Below are 20723 nucleotides of genomic sequence, written 5' to 3'. Positions count from 1 at the left end.
TTACTTTTTAATTGCATTGTTTAGTACATTTACATTTAATGTTACTACTGGTGCTTGGACTTAAGTCTGCCACCTTATTTTTTCCAATTTCCTTTGTTCCTACTTTTCTGCCTTCTTTTGAATTAATACATTTTTAGTTTTCTTTTGTTATCTTTCCTGTTGGTTAACTATATCGCTAATTCTTTTTATTTATTTATTTATTTTTTTAAAGATTTTATTGGGGAAGGGGAACAGGACTTTATTGGGGAACAGTGTGTACTTCCAGGACTTTTTCCCAAGTCAGGTTGTCCTTTCAATCTTAGTTGTGGAGGGTGCCATTCAGCTTCAAGTGGTTGTCCTTTCAGTCTTAGTTGTGGAGGACGCAGCTCAGCTCCAGGTCCAGTTGCCATTGTTAGTTGCAGGGGACACAGCCCACCATCCCTTGCGGGAGTCGAAACCGGCAACCTTATGGTTGAGAGATCGTGCTCCAACCAACTGAGCCATCAGAGAGCTCAGCGGCAGCTCAGCTCAAGGTGCCGTGTTCAATTTTAGTTGCAGGGGGCGCTGCCCACTATCCCTTGCGGGAGTCGAGGAATTGAACTTGTAACCTCGTGGTTGAGAGCCCACTGGCCCATGTGGGAATCGAACTGGCAGCCTTCGGAGTTAGGAGCATGGAGCTCTAACCGCCTGAGCCACCGGGCTGGCCCCTATCTCTAATTTTTTTAGTGAGTGCTCTAATGATTATAATAATATACATCTTTAACGTACCACTATAATATTCTATTAATATATTTATAAAATATAACCTATAATTAATATTATAGTACTTGTACAATATAAGAGGTTCATAATGGTATGATTCCATTTGTATCCAGCCATTTGTGTTTATTGTTGCCATATTTTATTTATGTTATAAACCCTATAATACATTATTATTCTTGCTTTAAGCAAACAATAGATTAAGAAAAAATAGTCTTTTGTATTTAGTCACATTACCATTTCTGGTTCTCTGTTCTTCCCACAAATCTGTTTCTCCCTGTGGGATCATTTCCCTTCATCTTTAAAAACTTTCTTCACCATTTACCTTAGTGTGTACCTGCTGGCAATAAATTCTCTCAGCTTTTATCTGAAAACATGTTTATGGCACCTTTAGTTTTGAAGGATATTTTTTATGAGATTTAGAATTCTAGGTTTATAGCTTTTTTCTTTTTTTTTAAACACTTTCTTTCAAAATATCATTCTATTGTTGCCTTCTGTTATTTTCAATGATGTGAACTATTGTTGTTCTAGATGAAATGCCCTCCCACCTTCCCCCCACCCCCATTAGCTTTTAAAAGATTTTCTCTTTAATTTTATTTTTTAGCATTTTGATGTATCTAATTGTGATTTCTTGTGTACTTGTTCTTGGCATTTCTGAGCTTCTTGTATCTGCGATTGATGTCATTTTGGGGCGTTTATCTCTATGGATGTTCCTTTTGCTTGATTCCCTCTACATACTTCAGAGACTTCAGTTACATGTATATTTAACCTTTGATAACATCCCATGGTTCTCAGATGCCATATACATATATATATATATATAAAATTTGTCTTTCAGTTTGGATCATTTTGATTGACCTGCCTTTGAATTTGCCTTCTCTTAAGCTCATCCAATGAAGTTTTCATTTCAGATATTCTATAATTTCCATATGGTTCTTGTAAGAGTTTCTGTGCTGAGAATCTCCATCTCTTTACTCATTTTGTCCATCTTGTTCTATAAATTCTTTTCTTTTTCTTTTAATTTATTGGGGAATATTGGGGAACAGTGTGTCTTTCCAGGATGTCAAGTCATTGTTTTTCAATCTAGTTGTAGAGGGCACAGCTTACTGGCCTATGTGGGACTCAAACCGGTGACCTTGGTGTTATGAGCACTGCGCTCTAACCACTGAAGCTGACCAGTCGCCCACTGGCTCAGCTCCAAGCTTAAGCTGTTTTTTTCGGTCTAGTTGTGGAGGGCGCAGCTCACTGGCCCATGTGGGAATCGAACTGGCAACCTTATTAAGAGCTCACGCTCTAACCAACTGAGCCATCCAGCCGCCCCTATAAATTCTTTAATACATCTTTAATAGCTTTTTAAAAAGTCTTTGCTAACCTCAATATTGGGCCATCTGTGGGCCTTAGTATATAGACTTTTTTCTCTTGATTATGAGTCACATTTTTCTGCTTCTTTGTATATGTAGTCATTTTTTTTAATTGTGGGTGATACTTGGTAGAGACTGGATTCTTTTTTCATCCTCTGAAGAATATTGAGTTTTGTTTTGATGGGTAGTTAAATTAAAGGTAGATCACGTTGATCCTGTGGGAGCGAGCTAGAGCTGATACATTTCCATTGTGCCTGTAATCCTAAAACATAACCTTTATTCCTAGAACCTGGTCCTTACTCTTACAATGGAAAGCACAAAGTGTTTACTGTGTAACTTGGTGAGATACAAACTCTTAAATTCTGTCTCTCCAACGCTAAGTAGTTGCTGAAATTTCAGCTTGGGTCTTTGGCTTTCTAGTTGTTTTTTGCACTGGGTTCCCTGAAGTCCTGTTATCCTCTACATTTGTATTTAGGAGTCAGCTAAGGATTTGAAGTACATTTCTGTGCAGATTTGGGAACTTCTTCTCTTTGTCTTCTTTTTCTTTCTGCAATTTTCCCGTAGCAGCTTTGGCAACTTCAGGCTCCCTGCCTCTTGTTTCCTCAGCCCAGTGAGACTGTTGCTTTCCATCTGAGCGCTATTCCCCAGTGCTCTGTGTCAACTGGGAAGTGCCCTGGGGAAAAGCCTAGTAAATGTGGATCTGCTCCAGTGTTCCATCTTCCTTCAGAAATCTCATCCCCACCAGGTTCTGCCTGCCTTTGGTTTCTCTCTGAGGTCATTTTTTTTTTTTTTTTTTATAATTTCCCCAGAGTTTATCATTATAATCACCAGGAAGATTAGTCCAATACAACCTACACTGCCATTTTCCAAAATTTCACTTTTCAATAAACTTTGGGACTTGTCTTAAGTTGTCATCAAGGAATCAAATACCTAAAATACACATTTATTTGCTTATTAAAATTGTTAGAAAATATTCTGTAATAAAATGAAAAAACAGTTTGTTTGTTGTGATTTTAACTGTTAATATGTATGTATATAGATGAAGATTAGAAGAAAGTCAAAGTTGTAATCTAAGAATATTTAGTAGAGGAGAATTTTCGTTAAAAATATTTTCATTCAAAAAATTGTCAGAAGGAAATTGTAAGTTAAAAGAAGCTTAAGAGACTTTTGCAGTGTATGAACTTTTCTTTAGGTTTGACTCAAGGAATGTTTAAAAAAAAATTTGAGTCCATCAATAGAATTTGAGCACTGAACATTGGATATAAAGTAATTATTATTCACTTTTTTGTGTGATAATAGAATTGTGGTTGTGTTTTTAAAAAACACATCTTTCTTGTAGAGCTATATACTGGAATATTTATGTTTAAAATGAAATTATATATAGGGTATTAGTAGAGGCATAATGAAATAAGGTTGGTATTGTGTTGAAGCTGGGATATCTGTACATGGAGTTCATTATATTCTACTTTAATATATATTTGAAGTTTTTCATAAGTTTTTAGAAACTATTTTTACACTCAGAATTTAAAGGTAAAAATCTAAACTTCCTAATGGCCTTTTTTTATGTCTATTTACCAGAATGGTAGCTGAATGGAGGTTGTCCCGAGGTGTTGAAGAACAGACACAAGCTTTCTTTGAGGGCTTTAATGAAATTCTTCCCCAGCAGTATTTGCAGTACTTCGACGCAAAGGAGTTAGAGGTAATGAGTTTTTCTTCTTTCCTCTGCAGCTTGCTGGTAAATAATGCCTTCAGTTGTCTGCTTTCAGCTCACTTTCCCATATTTCTAGTGGCAGTAGTATTTTTGATGTAGGCAAGATGTTTTGAAGCATCCCCAGTGTTTTAAAAGATCCATAATTTATCCAAATATGTAAAAATATTACCGAAAAAAAGTATCACTATCAGAACCTCTCTACAATGAATGATTTACTTACCTGACTACGTGAATATATGACACCATACGTGGAAACTCACCTTTCATGAGTACTGTAGATACAATTCTTAATACACAGTTTATAAGCCAAAGCTTCCTGATTAATTTGCTTTTTGAAAGTTGTTTAATATTGGTCCTGTCTTAACTATATCTAGCATTTTTATATAGGTTGTACAATTACCTAAAGAAACCATTTGTCTTTTTTTATTCCTAAAGGTCCTTTTATGTGGAATGCAAGAGATTGATTTGACTGACTGGCAAAGACATACCATCTACCGTCATTACACTAGGACAAGCAAACAAATCATGTGGTTTTGGCAGGTCTGTCTCAGTTTATTTCTATTGACAAACCGTAATTTTTTAGAAATTTTTTATTATATGTGGAAATGAGTCATGAACAAAATGTACCAGTATATTCAGTCCCCTTATTCCATCTATGCATTGTAATAAATGCATACAGATTATAACAGTATCGTTTTGAGACTATTGCCAAGTAAGAAACCCATACCTTGAACCTTTGCCCAGAATATAAGATAACTCCAGATGATAAGATTCCCTTGCATTTAATCTAAATGCTTTGGAATTTTATAGAACTGTCTAAAGTATGGTTTCTATCATTCATACCTCGTTAAAAATTAGATGATATTCAGAAGGCAAACTTAAGAAAGAGACCTGGTTTGGAATCATAGTGGTATCTCTTCAAAAAATGTCTGCTATAGCATATGAAAAGATTTTCAACACCACTAATCATTAGGGAAGTGCAAATCAAAACTACAATGAAATACCATTTCACATCCATTAGGGTGGCTATTATAAAAAAATGAAAAATCATCATTCTTGGTGAGGATGTGGAGAAATTGGAACTTTCTTGCATTACTGGTGGGAATGTAAAATGGTTTTCAAAGTTCCACCACTGGGGAAAACAGTTTGGTGGTAACTCAAAAAGTAAAATATAGAATTAACTTGTGATCCAAAAATTCTCCTAGGTATACCCAAAAGAATTGAAAGCAAGGACTCAAACAAATACTTACATACCTATGTTCATAACAGCATTATTCACAATAGCCAAAAGTTGGAAGCAACCTAAGTGACCATCAACAGATGGATAAACAAAATGTGGCATACACATACAATAGAATATTACCCAGCCTTAGAAAGAAGGGAAATTCTGACATATACTGCAACATGGATAAACCTTGAGGATATTATGCTAAGTGAAATAAGCCAGTCACAAAAGGACAAATATTGTATGGTTCTACTTATATGAGGTATCTAGAATAGGCAAATAAGTAGAAACAGAAAGTAGAATAGAGGTTACCAGGGGCTGGAGTGAGAGGTAAGTGAGGAGATAAGTTTAATGCATTCGGAATTTGGGGATGATAAAAAAGTTCTGGAAATAGTGATGATAATTATACAACAGAGTGAATGTACTTAATGCCATTGAATTGTACACTTAAAATGGTAGATATTTATGTTACATATATTTTACCACAATAAATTTTTTAATTCAAATTTCTGCTATTCACATAAAGAAATTCATAAGAAACTTGGATGAACTAAGCTTCTGTAACAAATAGGATGAGCATTTTACTCGACAGTAATACAATAGGATAAAAATTATTCTTTAGAAAAAAATATTGGGCTGAGCCAAAGTACTTGTGCTACAGGCTAGAAAGCATCCTCCAGAGACCTAATATTTTGAGTCAGAATTATATAGGAGTTGAAGGCCACATAATCCTGGCAATGCTTAGCTATACCGAAACCTAAGGAATATTGAGAGAAGGAAGTTATTAGGGTATGTCTGGATCAGAATTCAGTGAGTTTCATTTAGTTTGTTAATAAAATCGAAAAATGTATATTGACTCAAGCTATGTGTCCTGTGTAACCACATGAATATCCTATAAGACAGGCAGATCTAAGGGCAAAAAGGAAGGGCTGCTCTAGAAGAGCTGATCTTGAGACTGCATGAGTAGGGAGCTCTTGGGTCCAGGGTACCCTTCTTTTTCTACGTCCCTATCAGGATGTGGTCCTATGATTTATATAGATTGGTGGGGCTTTGACAAACATGGAGAAGCTCCGCCATCCACAGTGGTGGGCACAGTCATTATCTAGTGCCTCTGACACTGGGAGTTCATTTAAGGTTTTGAAGTGATTGTTTTTCTTTATTGTTTAGTATGCTAAACATAATATACAACCTATATATCTCTTTAAATGTGCTTTTAATAGTTTGTTAAAGAAATTGATAATGAGAAGAGAATGAGACTTCTACAGTTTGTTACTGGAACCTGCCGATTGCCAGTTGGAGGATTTGCTGACCTCATGGGTATGTATATATACAGGAACATTTTTCCTATACAAAAATTTTTTACCACACTGCTGTCACATCACTGTGTGTATATATAACTTATCAGAAATAAGAGGTAAGCGTAGCTGTTTTCTTAAATAGTCTAGTTAACCTGGTTTTGTGTAAACTTTTATATTACTTTGTACTCTTTACCTCTAGACATTTTTAACCATTAGGCTAGACCCCACGTTTTAATTCAGTAGGATAGCTGTTTTCTACATATAACTCTGTTTGTTCATTAGTCATTTGGCAAACATTTTTGTGTCTCCTATGAGCCAGGCACTATTGGTTGTATTATACTATATTTTAATGATGTGTTCACCACTCTTCCCTATTATACCTAGAGCTCCTTAAGGTGAAGATCTATATCTTCATCTTTTTATTTCTAGCACTTAGCATAGTGCCTGTCACATAGTAGTCACTGATTAAAATGTGTGTTGTTTGGAAATGAATGACCATGAGAATATTTATTTTGTGACTAAAAAATTAATTAAATTCAAGTCTTTAACACAAATATTATGCCGAGTCTGATAGAATAGAAGTTGTGATCTCTAAGCCTGCTTCAAGTGAAGCAGCGAGTCACAATTGAAAGAACTCAGGTAATTTTGGATACAGTGTGGAACCAATTTAAGTCTTTAAAAGCCAAACAAAACAATTTGGACATTACTCTGAGGGTATTGGAAGCTATGGAAACTTTGGAGAGCAGAAAACTTGCTGAAGCTACATTTGAGGAAGATTTGATGGCAAGGCAGAGCATGCATTAAAAGATGGGGAGAGCCTGGAGACAGGAAGAAATTATTGGAGCAATGATGAGAACCTGATCTTAGATGAAAGTGGAGATGGAAAAGAAGGAGTAAGGACTAGAGAAGTTCCAAGGGTAGAAATAGGACTTGATTAAAAGATGAGATAAGAAGGAAGAATGTCAAAAATATCATGTTATGAAACTTGGAGAAGTGGAGAAGTTGTGAAGTATAAAGAACATGGTTTGGAATATTTGGGTGAGGAAAATGAGTTGCTTAGCATCTGCTGACTATTGAGGCAACTGCCAGACAACCAAGTAGCAGTTATTGGGGGGGGAGTAGTTTTAGCATTGTTACCAAAGTATGAGTTGTAGATGGTAACTAGAGTCATCAGAGCAGTGACCTTTGAAGCTGTGAGAGTGAGTGGGCTTATGCAGAAATAGAATACAGAGAAAAGTAGGGGAGGAGGGATGCTTCAAACATCTGCAATTAGGGATGAGATAGAAATAGCCTAGAGGCAGGTTTAAAAGAGAGGCCAAACTGAGGAGGAGAAGTAAATATTCTCATTCAGAAACAATTTAAAAGGGAAGTTTTTGATCCAGTGATACAAAGAGGATGATTTCTATGTTTGTTTTTGAAGAGGGGCACCTTTGAGAATGTGCTCTAGTTTGGAAAAGAGAAACCATGTTAGGCGTTGGGAAGATAAAGAGTAGTGACCAAAAAGAGGAAAAAATTGGTACAGGCTTCTCAGTCTAACCTGGAAGTCTGATCATTAAAGAGATGTGAACTAGGTTTGCCCTTGGGAATAATATTTGGGGTTGGGTGGGGCTGTCTAAACACAATACCCACGGAAGGCAGAGACAAGGAGGTTGTGGTTCATAGAAATTTAGAGGCCATCTGATTTAACCTTCCACCCAGTATAGGAGTAGAAAGTTGTAAGTGGTGTATATAATAATTTAATGTGGTGATTCTCGACCTTACCAGATCTAACATCCCATTTTTATAACACTTTTATAACATTTAATACCCTCTTTAATGTTCTGGAATGAAATGGATAGATGTGAAATAATGTATCTACAATCTACCACCCCCCAAAAAAAATTTCATATATATATATATATATATATATATATATATATATATACATATACATACATACATACACACACACACACACACATATCACTGATGGGAATGTAAGAGAAATTTTTAAAAAGTAACTTATAATGAAATAAAATTTATTTCAATACATGTATATTTGGGAACAACTATGTTAGAAGACACTGATAAGTAGTCAGATACTTATTCCTACTTAAAAGAAAGTGTTTGGGTTTATGATCAGAAGCCCTTCTGTAAAAGAGACACTGGAATATGGAAGAACAGATATAAAATATAATAAGAGGGAAATAAACCCAAATGAAGTAGGGATAATATACCTGTGTAGGGACGGAGTCCCAGAGAGCAGTTTCCAGGCTCTCGACCTCACATGGAAAGGTGCTGGCTAGGTAGTAGATGGCCATCAGCTGTGATCAAATTGCAATCAGCTGGGGCCGGCCCGGTGGCTCAGGTGGTTAGAGCTCCATGCTCCTAACTCTGAAGACTGCCGGTTCGATTCCCACATGGGCCAGTGGGCTCTCAACCACAAGGTTGTCAGTTCAATTCCTCGAGTCCTGTAAGGGATGGTGGGCTCTGCCCCCTGCAACTAAGATTGAACATGGCACCTTGAGCTGAGCTGCCGCTGAGCTCCCAGTTGGCTCAGTTGATTGGAGCACGTCCTCTCAACCACAAGGTTGCCGGTTCAACTCCCACAAGGGATGGTGGGCTGCGCCCCCTGCAACTAGCAACGGCAACTGGACCTGGAGCTGAGCTGCACCCTCTACAACTAAGACTGAAAGGACAACAATTTGAAGCTGAACGGCACCCTCCACAACTAAGATTGAAAGGACAACAACTTGGGAAAAAGTCCTGAAAGTACACACTGTTCCCCAATAAAGTTCTGTTCCCCTTCCCCAATAAAAAAAAATCTTAAAAAAAACCACAAAGAAACAAGACTCAGATCTTTAAAAAAAAAAAAAAAAAAAAAAAAAAAAACTATTTAAAAAGAAAATTGCAATCAGCTGTAACCAGTTAGCCATTGGCCACTGATTGGCTGCATTAGCTGGCGCGGATTGCAGCTGGCAAGTGGGATTAGCAAGTGCGGATGACGGATTGTGGATCCTGTGGATCCTACTTCCTGTGGATCCTACTTCCTGTGGATCCTACTTCCTGTGTCTCGCCCAGCCACCAGCAAGACTGGGGTGCAGGAAGACCTCGTTGGGGTACTGGCAGAAGAATATAGTGGTATGACTCCCCTGTCTGTGGCTCCTCCGTTGGTGTTCCTTTTTGGCCTCCCCGTATCCTGCGTTCTTGTGCTAGAAGCGGGAGCTGAGTCCCTGCATTACAACCTGCCAAAATAAATTATAGATGATCAAAGTGGAGAAAAATGAGGTAGATCTTATTTTAAAGTGTAGTGTCTATCATGAAATTACACTACAATCCAGGGCTCTGATATGTAAAAAGACCTCAGACCATATCATTTGAAAGTTAAAATTGGCTGAAAATAGAACCATAAATGCAAGAGTCTACATAGAAGTTGTGTGTTTTAGGGACAGTGTCAGAGTAAGATTGAAAACAACAGGCAACCAAAAAATAATTACAGGGGCGGCCAGATGGCTCAGTTAGTTAGAGTGCTAGCTCTTCAAAACACATTTCCTGTTTCGATTCCCACATGGGCCAGTGAGCTGCATGCTCCACAACTAGAGTGAAGACAATGAGCTGTCACAGAGCATCTGGAAAGGTGGCCGGATGGCTCAGTTGGTTAGAGCGCCAGCTCTCAACAACAAGGTTGCCAGTTCAAATCTTGCATAGGATGGTGGGCTGTGCCCCCTGCAACTAAAGATTGAAAACGGCGACTGGACTTGGAGCTGAGCTGCGCCCTCCACAACTAGGTTGAAGGACGACGACTTGGAGCTGATGGGCCCTGGAGAAACACACTGTTCCCCAATATTCCACAATAAAAAAAAAATAATTATTACAGTATATAGTGTTTACAACTTGATGTCTTACCATTCCATAAAATTTTAGAAAGCATTCAGGATGATGGTAGGACACATTTGTAAAATAGCCTTTATTAATGAAATTCACTAAGTTCCCTTCATTTCATATTTCTTTGCTGTTTTAATATTTGATTCTAAGCCTAGAATTAAAAGCAATTCTGACCATTCTGTTAATATTAATTAGCACTATTAAATGAAATTTTCCACCTTTGTGGTTAGAAATGCTGTAATACAGGTATTTAGCAGAGAGAATGTGCAAAGTGAGTAAACTAAGTAATTTCAAGCTTAATTATTTAATTTTAACTGTCCTTTTAATGACCATTTCTTGTATTACTAGGCTTTTCACATAATGACTTGTGGAAACACTTCAATGTTATACAAAATGTTAATACAAAATATTAATACAAAAATATTACCGGTTTGTATTTGTACTAAGTTTAGTCAGGTGGAACATGAGAAAATTCTTTGAGTATGACTGTGCCAATATGTTGCAGAACATTTAGTGTGCTTATTAGCCTCTTCTAATTAAAAAGTCCAGTGGCACTACCAATCACTGTGACCACCAATAAATGATTCCTAGGGAGCATTAGTGACCTTTGAGAAAACCAGTGCCATAAGTTCACCATCCATAGCTGTCCCCAACAGAAGATAAATGAGAGGCTAGAATTGGGTGTGTGTAGTTGTGTAACAGTATGCCTTACAGGACTTACATGCACAGTGTTGTTAATATTGAATTCACTAGGTTATTTACATTTTATAAAGTTTTAACAATTTTATATTTAAATTAAGTTCTATTGTGTAAGACAGTGTATTGTAGTTTCCCTATTATGTTTAAAACAAATGTAAGCTTTTTAAGTGTTCTGTTATGTGAGGTATTATAATATTCTGTTATTCTGGGTAAGGAATGCTAGATGAAATTGCCTTTTTTCCTCTCAGGCATTTAACAAAATGGTTCTCAAACTTTAGCACTCATCAGGATCACCTGGAAGCGTGTTAAAACACTTATTGCTGCACCTCACCCCCAGAGTTTCTGGTTCAATTCAGTAGGCTTGGGTATAGGGCCTGTGGATTTGTGATTCTGCCACGTTTCCCCGAAAAGAAGACCTAGCCGGACAATCAGCTTTAAGGCATCTTTTAAAGCAAAAATTCATATAAGACCGGTCTTGTTTTATTATATTATATTTTATTATGTTATATTAATTATGTTATAATATATTATAGACCCGGTCTTATAGTAAAATAAGACCGGGTCTTTAATATAATATTAAATACTTAATTTAATATAATATATATTTAATGTATATTAAATATACAAACATATTTAATATATATATTATATTATAAGACCCGGTCTTATTTTACTATAAGACCTTATAGTAAAATAAGTCTTATAGTAAAATAAGACCAGGTCTTTAATATATAATATAACATAACATAATTAATATAATCCAATTAATATAATATACCAGGTCTTATATTAAGTTTTGCTCCAAAAGACACATTAGAGCTGATGGTCCGGCTAGGTCTTATTTTCGGAGAAACATGGTAACAAGTTCCCTGGTGATGCTGATGCTGCTGGATTGGGGATCACAATTTGAGAACCATTACATTATCAAACTCTTGATGATTTCACTATGTTTTAGGGAGCAATGGACCACAGAAATTCTGCATTGAAAAAGTTGGGAAAGAAAATTGGTTACCCAGAAGTCATACCTGGTAAGTAAAATCAGAAAATAGCTTTTTTCCAGGTATCCTATAGATATTTAAAACCTATTAGAAATCAGAAGTGAAATATTTTCCCCATTGTATTGAATTATTTTTAACAGCTTTATTGAGGCATAATTTACATACCATAAAACTTACCCATTTTAATTCAGTGATGTTTAGGTTTACGTAGTAAGCATCACTACAATCAGTTCTAACATTATTTCCATCACCCCAAGACAATTTGTTTATTTGCAATCTCTTTTCCCATCCCTGAGTTTTTTTTTAATGTGATATTTAAAAAACTTTTAACTTTCTCTGAAGGCACAAGAAAAAATCAAGTCTAGATAGCTATTGGGAGAGCTACTTTCTAAAGTGGTGAACAAAAATGTTATTTTCTCATTATAAATGTACTTTTACCATATTTCCAAAAATGTACAAAACAACCAACCTTAATCTTAAATATAATATGTTGGAATTCGACCTAACATCAACAGTATTTGAACTTTATTTTTTGAGACATTTCTGTGGTCATAGGAGGACTTTGCTGGATATTCCTTTAATTTCTTCATGTGCCCTTTTTATTTGTTTTATTGTCTGTTCCTTTATATTTTCATACATATACATACATATGGTTTTTTAAAAAATAATAACTTGGCACCTTTGTTGAAAATCAACTGACCATAAATACACAGGCTTATTTCTGGATTCTCAATTCTATTCCATTGACCTATATGTCTATCCTTAACGGCAGTACCACATTGTCTTGATTCCTCTAGCTTTGTAGTAAGTTTTGAACTTAGGAGGTATGCTTTTTCCAACTTTTCAAGATTGTTTTGGCTATTCTGGGTTCTTTGGATTTCCATATGAATTTTAGGATCAGCTTATCCTTTTCTGCAGAGAAGTCAGCTGGAATTTTGATATGAATTGCTTTGAATTTGTAGATCAATTTGGAGGAGTATTGCCATCTTAACAGTACTAAGTCTTTCAATCCATGCGGATGCGATGTCTTTCCATTTATTTAGGAGTTCTTTAATTTATTTCAGTGATGTTTTTTAGTTTTCATTATACAAGCCTTGCATTTCTTCTGTTAAATTTCTCAAGTATTTTATTCTTTTTGAAGCTATTATAAATGGAATTGTTTTCTTAATTTCATTTCAGATTGTTTATTGCTAGTTTATAGAAATACAATTGATTTTTGCACCTTTATCTTGTACACATGTTTTGATTTGACCTCTTGTCCCCTTTTTCAAGCTTAGAACAGACTTTACCATTACACTGTTGAGAACAGCTTGTCTCAGTCACACATTAGAGCTAGCCTCATTACTTTGTCAAGTTCCATGTTTCCATTTGCACGAACCCTATTTCCTCAAAAATAAGACCTAGCCAGACAATCAGCTCTAATGCGTCTTTTGGAGCAGAAATTAATATAAGTAATTATAGTAAAGCAAGACCGGGTCCTATATACTATAATATAAGACCGGATCTTATATTAATTTTTACTCCAAAAGACGCATTAGAGCTGATTGTCCGGTGAGATCTTATTTTCGGGGAAACACAGAACTAACGGAAGTCATAATTGTAAATTTATTTTTCCTTCTGTTGCCAAACATTTTGCCTAGGTCTTATCCTGAAAATAGAGCAGAAGGCCAGGCTTTAAGGCAGATTTCACTGTTAACCTTGTGAAGGTGATGCTAATACGGCCCAAAATTAGAAGATGCCCTTTTAAAAACTCACAGTTAATAGGACAGAGAAATTCAGTAGGAGCAGAATATTAGATATTAGATCAGAAAATTGTTTCTTACTTTTAAAGTGGTATACTTAACACCTTTTGATAAGATACCCATGACCCACAAAGCCTAAAATATTTACTATCTAGCTCTTTACAGAAAACATTTGCTGACCACTGATATAGATTAGGGTGGGTAGGAGAGTATGAAAGGACTAACATTTTATTGAGTACCTGCTGAGCACCAGGCACTGTGGGGTGTGTATGTGTATGTATGCTTGTTTCTTCTTTACCCTGAGGTAAATATTGTTATTCCCATTTTACCAAAGAGGAAACCAAGACTTGCAAAGGTAAAAGCCCTTGTTCAAAGGCTCAGTGACAGAGCTGGGATTTTAACCCAATTTTGCATGACTTTAAACCCAATGTTATATACCATGTTGCCCATATATGATTCTTTTTACATTTCCTTTTCTCAAGCTAACAATTCTTACTTTCAGTTTTAACCGCCTGGACCTGCCACCCTACAAGAGCTATGAGCAACTGAAGGAAAAGCTGTTATTTGCCATTGAAGAAACAGAAGGATTTGGACAAGAGTAACTTCTGAGAACTTGCACCACCGAAGGACAAAAACTTATTTGCAATGTTTGTCCTTTTTCTTCTCTGCCTATTGCACATCTTGTTGTAAATTGGAATGTGACTGTTTAGAGAATTATCTGAGTGTAAGTAAATTAATGTTATCATTGAGATTTATCTCCCAGTGATTCTGGATTTCTACTCAACATTTCCAGAAATCAGATCTGCAAATGACTAGTCAAAACCTAACTTAACATGAGATTTAACATAGCAATGAATTCTACCTTGTCTTATTCCACTAGATTGTTTCCTTAACAACAATTATGTATATGTGTGTCAAGTCTCACTTGGGGGAGTAGGTTTTTTTTTTCTTTTAGAGATTCTGCAGATATGCAGGGAAGTCCCTTGGTAACTGAAATATGTAAGATCTTCTGTTAAGCCTCTTGGTAAGAGGTATCTGTTAAAAGTGCAAACTTACCCCAGCTTCTGGGAACGTGAGTAAACTGGCTTGTGCTCTCCCTCATTTCAGCCTAGCCTGACGGTTGTTTCTTTTCCGGAGCATGAATCCATGCATCATTTTGATGTTATCCCTGTAAAGTGATGCAAGACACTTGCATCTCTCTAGAAAGTGGTTTTGTTCATTCAACTTCAAGGATAAGTTGGTCCCAGCCTGCAAATGACTCCATAACTCTCTTCATTTGGAAGTTTGATTGTTTTAATTGGCTTGCAAATGTTAAACTTTACAAATAATACTAACATTGTGCTTCCTTCACTGTTTATAAAAATTAACCTAGAATTGGAATTAGCTGAATTCATTGAAGGCCATCATTGACAATTTTGGTATGTTCCTATATATAAATTGCATCTTTATAATTTTATCATAATCCAACAACGTCAGTTATATTATTGCTAAGGAGTTCGAAGTATAACTAGAGTATTTTCGAGCCCAAATAGAGGTCAGTGAAATATCTTTGAAAATTACATTTTTATTAGGGAGACAGAGCTGTGGTACTGGCTAAAAAGAAAGAGTGATATATTTACTAGCAATACAATTCTAGTAAACACAGAAATGTATTCTCTATGTGAATTAAAAGTCTTCAAATCTTTCATTTCTCTGACACATGTTGGAGTAATCATTTCCATTCTTTACATTGTCCTGAACTGGATAGTCTCTTCACCCTTAAAAATGTTAACAGGTTTTCTCCATGACTTTAATTTTAGACTGCTCCGTTAGTACTCGATTAATGCACTTTGACTTTCTCTATAGTTAATTCTTTTAACTTGGTGTAGCTTAGACTGTCAAGAAAGCTGCTGACTTTATGGACAGTGGGATGAAGCCTAAGCCAGCTGAGTACCTATCATAGCTGAACCCTGAGGACAGCGTCTTAACTCGTGAAACAGGGATTTTGACAGGTTTCAGTAATATAGCATGAACAAGTAGCATGAGCCAAAAATAAGCTGAGTATCAAAGCCCTGTTCCATATGGAAAAAAAAAGTGTTTTTTATCCTTAACTACTCTTTCTTTTACATCCTGGAACAACAACAAAAACGTTTTTAAACTCATGTATCTATAAAACACTGCCATCACAAAGCAGACTTACATGAGTGAAAGGATTGCCTCACCCAGAAATTGTCAGTGTAAAGGGGGAGATTAGGCGTTCCCCAACCCTATATTTATTTATTTTTTTATTCCACATACTCCAGGAAATGTACGTATTACGGTTCTAAAAGCCCTAGTTTTTTCCAAAGTAGGGACACTCTGCCTTTTTGTTGGTGGGGGGGAAAATGCTATTGCTTTGTCTTACAGAGCGAATGTCTGCCAACTACCCATTCATTATATAAGTCTGACCTTTGGTAATATATCGCTACGGAAATTAAGCCTTCTATAAAAACTTCCTATAGAGGTGAATTCTCATATTAAAATGTAGTTATCTGCAATATTTACTAGAGATTTATGAGATTAAATTAAGAAATAATGTAAGAAAGTAGACTTTTTTGGTTCTACATAATGCTTGATGATTCATTTAGGGACCTAGAAATGTTGTGTGAAAATGTATAAATATCACCCAAAAGGCTTTCTGCCCTATATTTTTAAAATACAGAATAGTTATATTTTAAGTAGCCCTGGCCCTAGTTCTATAGGGCTTGGCTATTTAATATTTTTATGGAAGAAACGTTTAGTTCTGGAAAAGGTAAATACTTGTATATATTTTTGCAGCCTGGGATCGCCCTTATTCCATTTCTTCCTTTAATTTAAGTGGCCACATGTATATGTCTTCCCTGCTGTGTTAGGAAAATGGGGGCTGGATATCCCAAGAATCAGAGGTTTTATAAAAATACTGCAAATAGACAGCGGACATAAATATCTACCAAATGCTATCTTAAATTTTGGTCCAAACTGAACATTTGGAAATAGATTTATTGTAAGTGTTCAATTAGGGCGATTTCTTAAATCTGAACTAAATTGCTTTTAGAGTCCTTTTTCTTTGTAAGCATTGTAAATGCTAATAAATTCTGTTAAATTTTTTTTTTACTGCATGTTATGTTGAAATAAAAACAAAGTAAAATGAGCAATTGCTTTATTCTTCTGCTCTTTTGGGAGGTTGGGGAAAGCAGCATTTCACAGCCTGGGTCAGGAGGGAAGGACCTCACTGGTTTCATCAAATAGAGTGGTTTAAAAGTGATCCAGTGCTCATAATAATGATTCCTGTTCTGTCTTTCATGATTTTTTATCGTGCAGAAGAATCTAATTTCGTAAGACTTACAATAACTCTATTTAAAAGATTCAGGTACTAATTTTTCACCAAGAAATTGACATACCAATGTCAATTCATCAGAAATTTAAATGAAACATGATTTACCTGCCCACAAAGGTCTCAACCTAAATGAGCTATTTCAGTCAAGCCCACTCGCCACTCTTTATCTGATTAATAATCTGAAATGTTATTAGGGAGGACTCAATGGAATTAAGACTTCTCTATATGTATATCCCTTCTCGTTTGGGATGTAACTCCATTCTTCTAAACTCCTTTAGGCTAACTACTTCTATTTAATATTGTTGGTATCTCCAGCCCCCTCATTTTTTTGTTTTTCTTTTAGAGTTATTTATAAAATTATTTGTATATATGCTACGCTTTATTAACTAAAAACGGGGAATAACAGCACTGGATTGTATGTTACTGTTGGCATTCCTTTTTTTTCTTGAACTGTAATTTCAAATACTCAGGTAACTACAAATATCACAAGGAGTCAAGTGCTCTTAAAAGGTCCTTCAGGGGGCTGCCTCACTTGCATTTCCTTAAAAGATGTAAGACTGTTTATAATTAAACTTTTTTGGTCCTTCATTTGCCCACTTTTCTGTTAGTCTTGAATACGGTTTTCCCCACCTGCAGAGAAGCCTTCTATATGACCAGATCATATAGATTTCTGCTTTTGTAAGTGGCCGGATTACAGCCTGTCTGTACTGTGGAGTGGGTAGAAAAAAACTAGAAAGACCCACCAAGATGATATTGGATTTAGCGCCTATGTTGAAGAGAACCGTAATGAAGACATCTGCTTTTCTGACACAACTACGGGTGCTCTAGGACAGGACCCCAGCCATGGGTGCTGAGTAGAGTACCACCAGCCAGCTACCAAGACTGACTGTTCTCAATAAGCTCTCCTGCTCAGTGGCTTCAGTGGACATTTTTCTTATAAGAGAACCAGATAATCATACTCTCGTTTAAAATAGAACTACTGGAGAGAGGTTAAGGGAAGTGGGATTTCTTAATATGCTGATGTAACAGTGACTAGAGGACAGAAACTGCAGGTCCATCCTGGGTCCTGAGAAGTAGACCCTGTCCTGTTTAATCTGTCCCACATAAGTAGCTTAGAAAGCTCTAGTTTTAGTATGGCTAAGAGAAAAGGGGAAGATGTCCCCCTGAGCATGAGGAAATCTTCATGGGAAAATTAGTAGTTTTTACTGACCATTTGGCTCTCCAGCCCCACACTCTACAAAGAATCAAACTGGGACTCAGCTGTGGCTGACTGGCTGCTCTCTGAACTTTTAGGAAGAGTGTCTCACATTGTGTAACTCCAGAGCAAAAACTGATGTCACTCCTAACCCATTTTAATCGTCAGTTTCTCTGTCTACAAGGCTCTTTTGTGGTGATTTGTGGGGAGAGGATCCAGGGGAATCTTCCTGGTTGGCAAGGAGAGGGGAGTCTTCAGTGGAGACCTCAGAAGGAGAATGTTGAACTCTTAGGAACAGATTCCCATTAAGCAAAGATACTGTGGGCAAGAGTTTCTTGAAAGCATCCCACAGGGAAGGATCTTGAGAACTGGCTGTTATACCTGCAAGTCACTGAAAACAGCCACACTGTTAATTTTCCTTATTTCTAATTCAGACCTGTTCTATTTGTCTTCCCTATCCTAGCAACCTGTATTCACTTAGTCCCAGGACAACTGTCAACATGTATTATTACTATGTCCCAAACACTGTTAGATATGCTACATGCAGTCAGTTAGTTTTCCTGGCCACTCTCAAGAGATAATCATGTCTATTTTACAGATAGGAAAATAGAAGGTCAAAGTGATTGAGTAACTTGAAGTGTCCACAGCTATTAAGTGGCAAGAGTGCAAATCGGGATCCAGGACTGTGACTCCACAGTCACATACTTAACCGTACTGCTGCTCACAAACCACAACCCTGGGATTCTTCCATAACCGATTCAGCTGTTCCATCTAATTGGTTTCCAAATCCTGTCAAACCCATCAACAAAATTTACTTTGAAACATTTCTCTCAGAGCTGTCCCCGTTGCCACAACCCACATCTTCATCCCTATCCTGGGTGAGTGTAGCAACCTCTTCTCATTGCTTCCATTCTCCCCACTCCAGTCCATCTGTGCTGCCTCGGAATGATCTATGAAAGACCTTAGTTACGCTTCTCCCCTGCTTAAAATCTTACAATGGTTCCTCCACTACCACAAAATAAACTCCAGAACTTGTACAAGCCTGCCCTCAAGGTCAACAAGGCCCAAGCTAGTCTAATTCCTCCTTCACCGTCATTCTGGCTCCAGTCACATGGACTATTGGCCATTCTCTTTTTTGCTTCTGTGATTGTGATCTTGTTAAATTCTCCCTCTCAGTCTGGTTCTCCGTAAGTAAGCTGGTAGTAATGATCACTTGTGTGCTCATCTTCCAGGATGTTCTGAGGTCGTCTCTGCAGCACTTAGCAACTTTATAGAACTATTGCAAAGGTGGTACAAAGAGCTCCTACATACCCTTCACCCAGCTTTCCCCAGTGTTATCATCCTGTATAACTTGGTATAATTATCAAAACAACTTGACATTAGTAAAATAACAGTAAACTGCAGCCCTTGTCCAGATTTCACCAATTTTTCCACCAATGGCATTTTTCTCAGTCTAATCTGTGACAGTTGGCTCATTCATTCCTTGTCTCTTGACCTTGACAGTTTTTGAAAAGTCCTGGGGTACCTTGTGGAATGTCCCTCAAATTTGGTTTAATGTTTTTTCATGCTTAAGACCATGGATTTTTGTTAGAAAAAATAGAAATACCACAGAGGTGATGTGTCCTTAGTGCATATCAGGGAGCACACATCAAAATGTCCAGTACCAGTAATGGTAACCTTGATCCTCCGGTTAAGATGGGGTCTACCAAGTTTCCTCCCTGTAAAGTCACTACCCAATCCTCTTAACATGCAGACACCCCTGAAATGAGCACCAAATTGAGAGGCCACTGTGGAATGAAAAATGAAGTTAGGTCATCTGTGTTGAATTCAGCAAGTTCCAGTGTCTGGAAGAAACAGCACTTGTAAAGAGATGCTGAGGCTACTGGAGGTAACGTGTGTAAATGTTCAGGCCAGTAACGTGACACAGGGTTCACCAAATGGTAGTGTGTTTTAACAAGTTATTTCCTGCTAGAGAACACAGAAATTTTTGTAACCTTTGGGAGTAAAAGGCTAAAGAGCTGGAAAAGGGACAACATCTGGCTCTGGGTAAAGGGTCCCCCTTTTAAAGGGGAGAGAACGGGGGGTGGGGCACAGAGATGTTAAGTGACTTCTCCAAGGTAACATAGGGGTGGAGCTGAACTCGGCGTCCTAAGTGCAGACTCTAGGGCTAGCCCTAACCACCTCATCTCAGGGCCTGCACGTAGTATTCCCAGGGGGTCGCTCTGGAGACCCCAGAGACGCTAGATTCCAGCGTCAACCTCGGACTTGCCTCATATTGTGTATTTTGGCTCCGCGCCACACTTTGCTTCAATCTGGGCGCAAAGTGGGAGTCTCAGCAACCACCCTCCTCTCTTTAATACTCGCCCACCGCCCTCTACCCAGGGCTTTCAGGGCCAGCTCAGACCTCGTCTGAGAGTTGAAAGCCTTTTTGGACACCGCGAACCAGTATCTTTTCAGCACAGTGGGAGTTGGGGATTTTCCACAGCTGAAGCGCTCCTTTGCTTTTCTCTTTCTGACGGCGCTGGGAACGAGCCCTAGGCGAACTGACTAAGGTCCGC

General features: G+C 37.2%; 1 protein-coding gene across 2 annotated transcripts in view; it reads left to right on the top strand.

Annotated features, from left to right (window-relative positions):
• Positions 1–17558, top strand: part of ITCH (itchy E3 ubiquitin protein ligase) — a 118790-nt gene extending 101232 nt beyond the window's left edge. For both annotated transcript variants that reach the window (XM_019733743.3, XM_088789192.1), the window contains exons 21-25: positions 3678–3798; positions 4246–4350; positions 6256–6352; positions 11852–11924; positions 14139–17558. In XM_019733743.3, coding sequence (XP_019589302.2) covers positions 3678–3798; positions 4246–4350; positions 6256–6352; positions 11852–11924; positions 14139–14238 — 496 coding nt within the window. In that variant the 3' untranslated portion in view covers positions 14239–17558. The remainder of the gene's footprint in view (positions 1–3677; positions 3799–4245; positions 4351–6255; positions 6353–11851; positions 11925–14138) is intronic.
• The last annotated feature ends 3165 nt before the right edge of the window (positions 17559–20723 follow it).

This window comes from Rhinolophus sinicus, chromosome 13 (genome assembly GCF_057876585.1).
Source record: "Rhinolophus sinicus isolate RSI-liver-muscle chromosome 13, RSI-T2T, whole genome shotgun sequence".
Classification (NCBI taxonomy): Eukaryota; Metazoa; Chordata; class Mammalia; order Chiroptera; family Rhinolophidae; genus Rhinolophus; species Rhinolophus sinicus.
The sequence above is the reverse complement of the archived record's forward strand: the minus strand, read 5'-3'. Positions and strand labels throughout refer to the sequence as shown.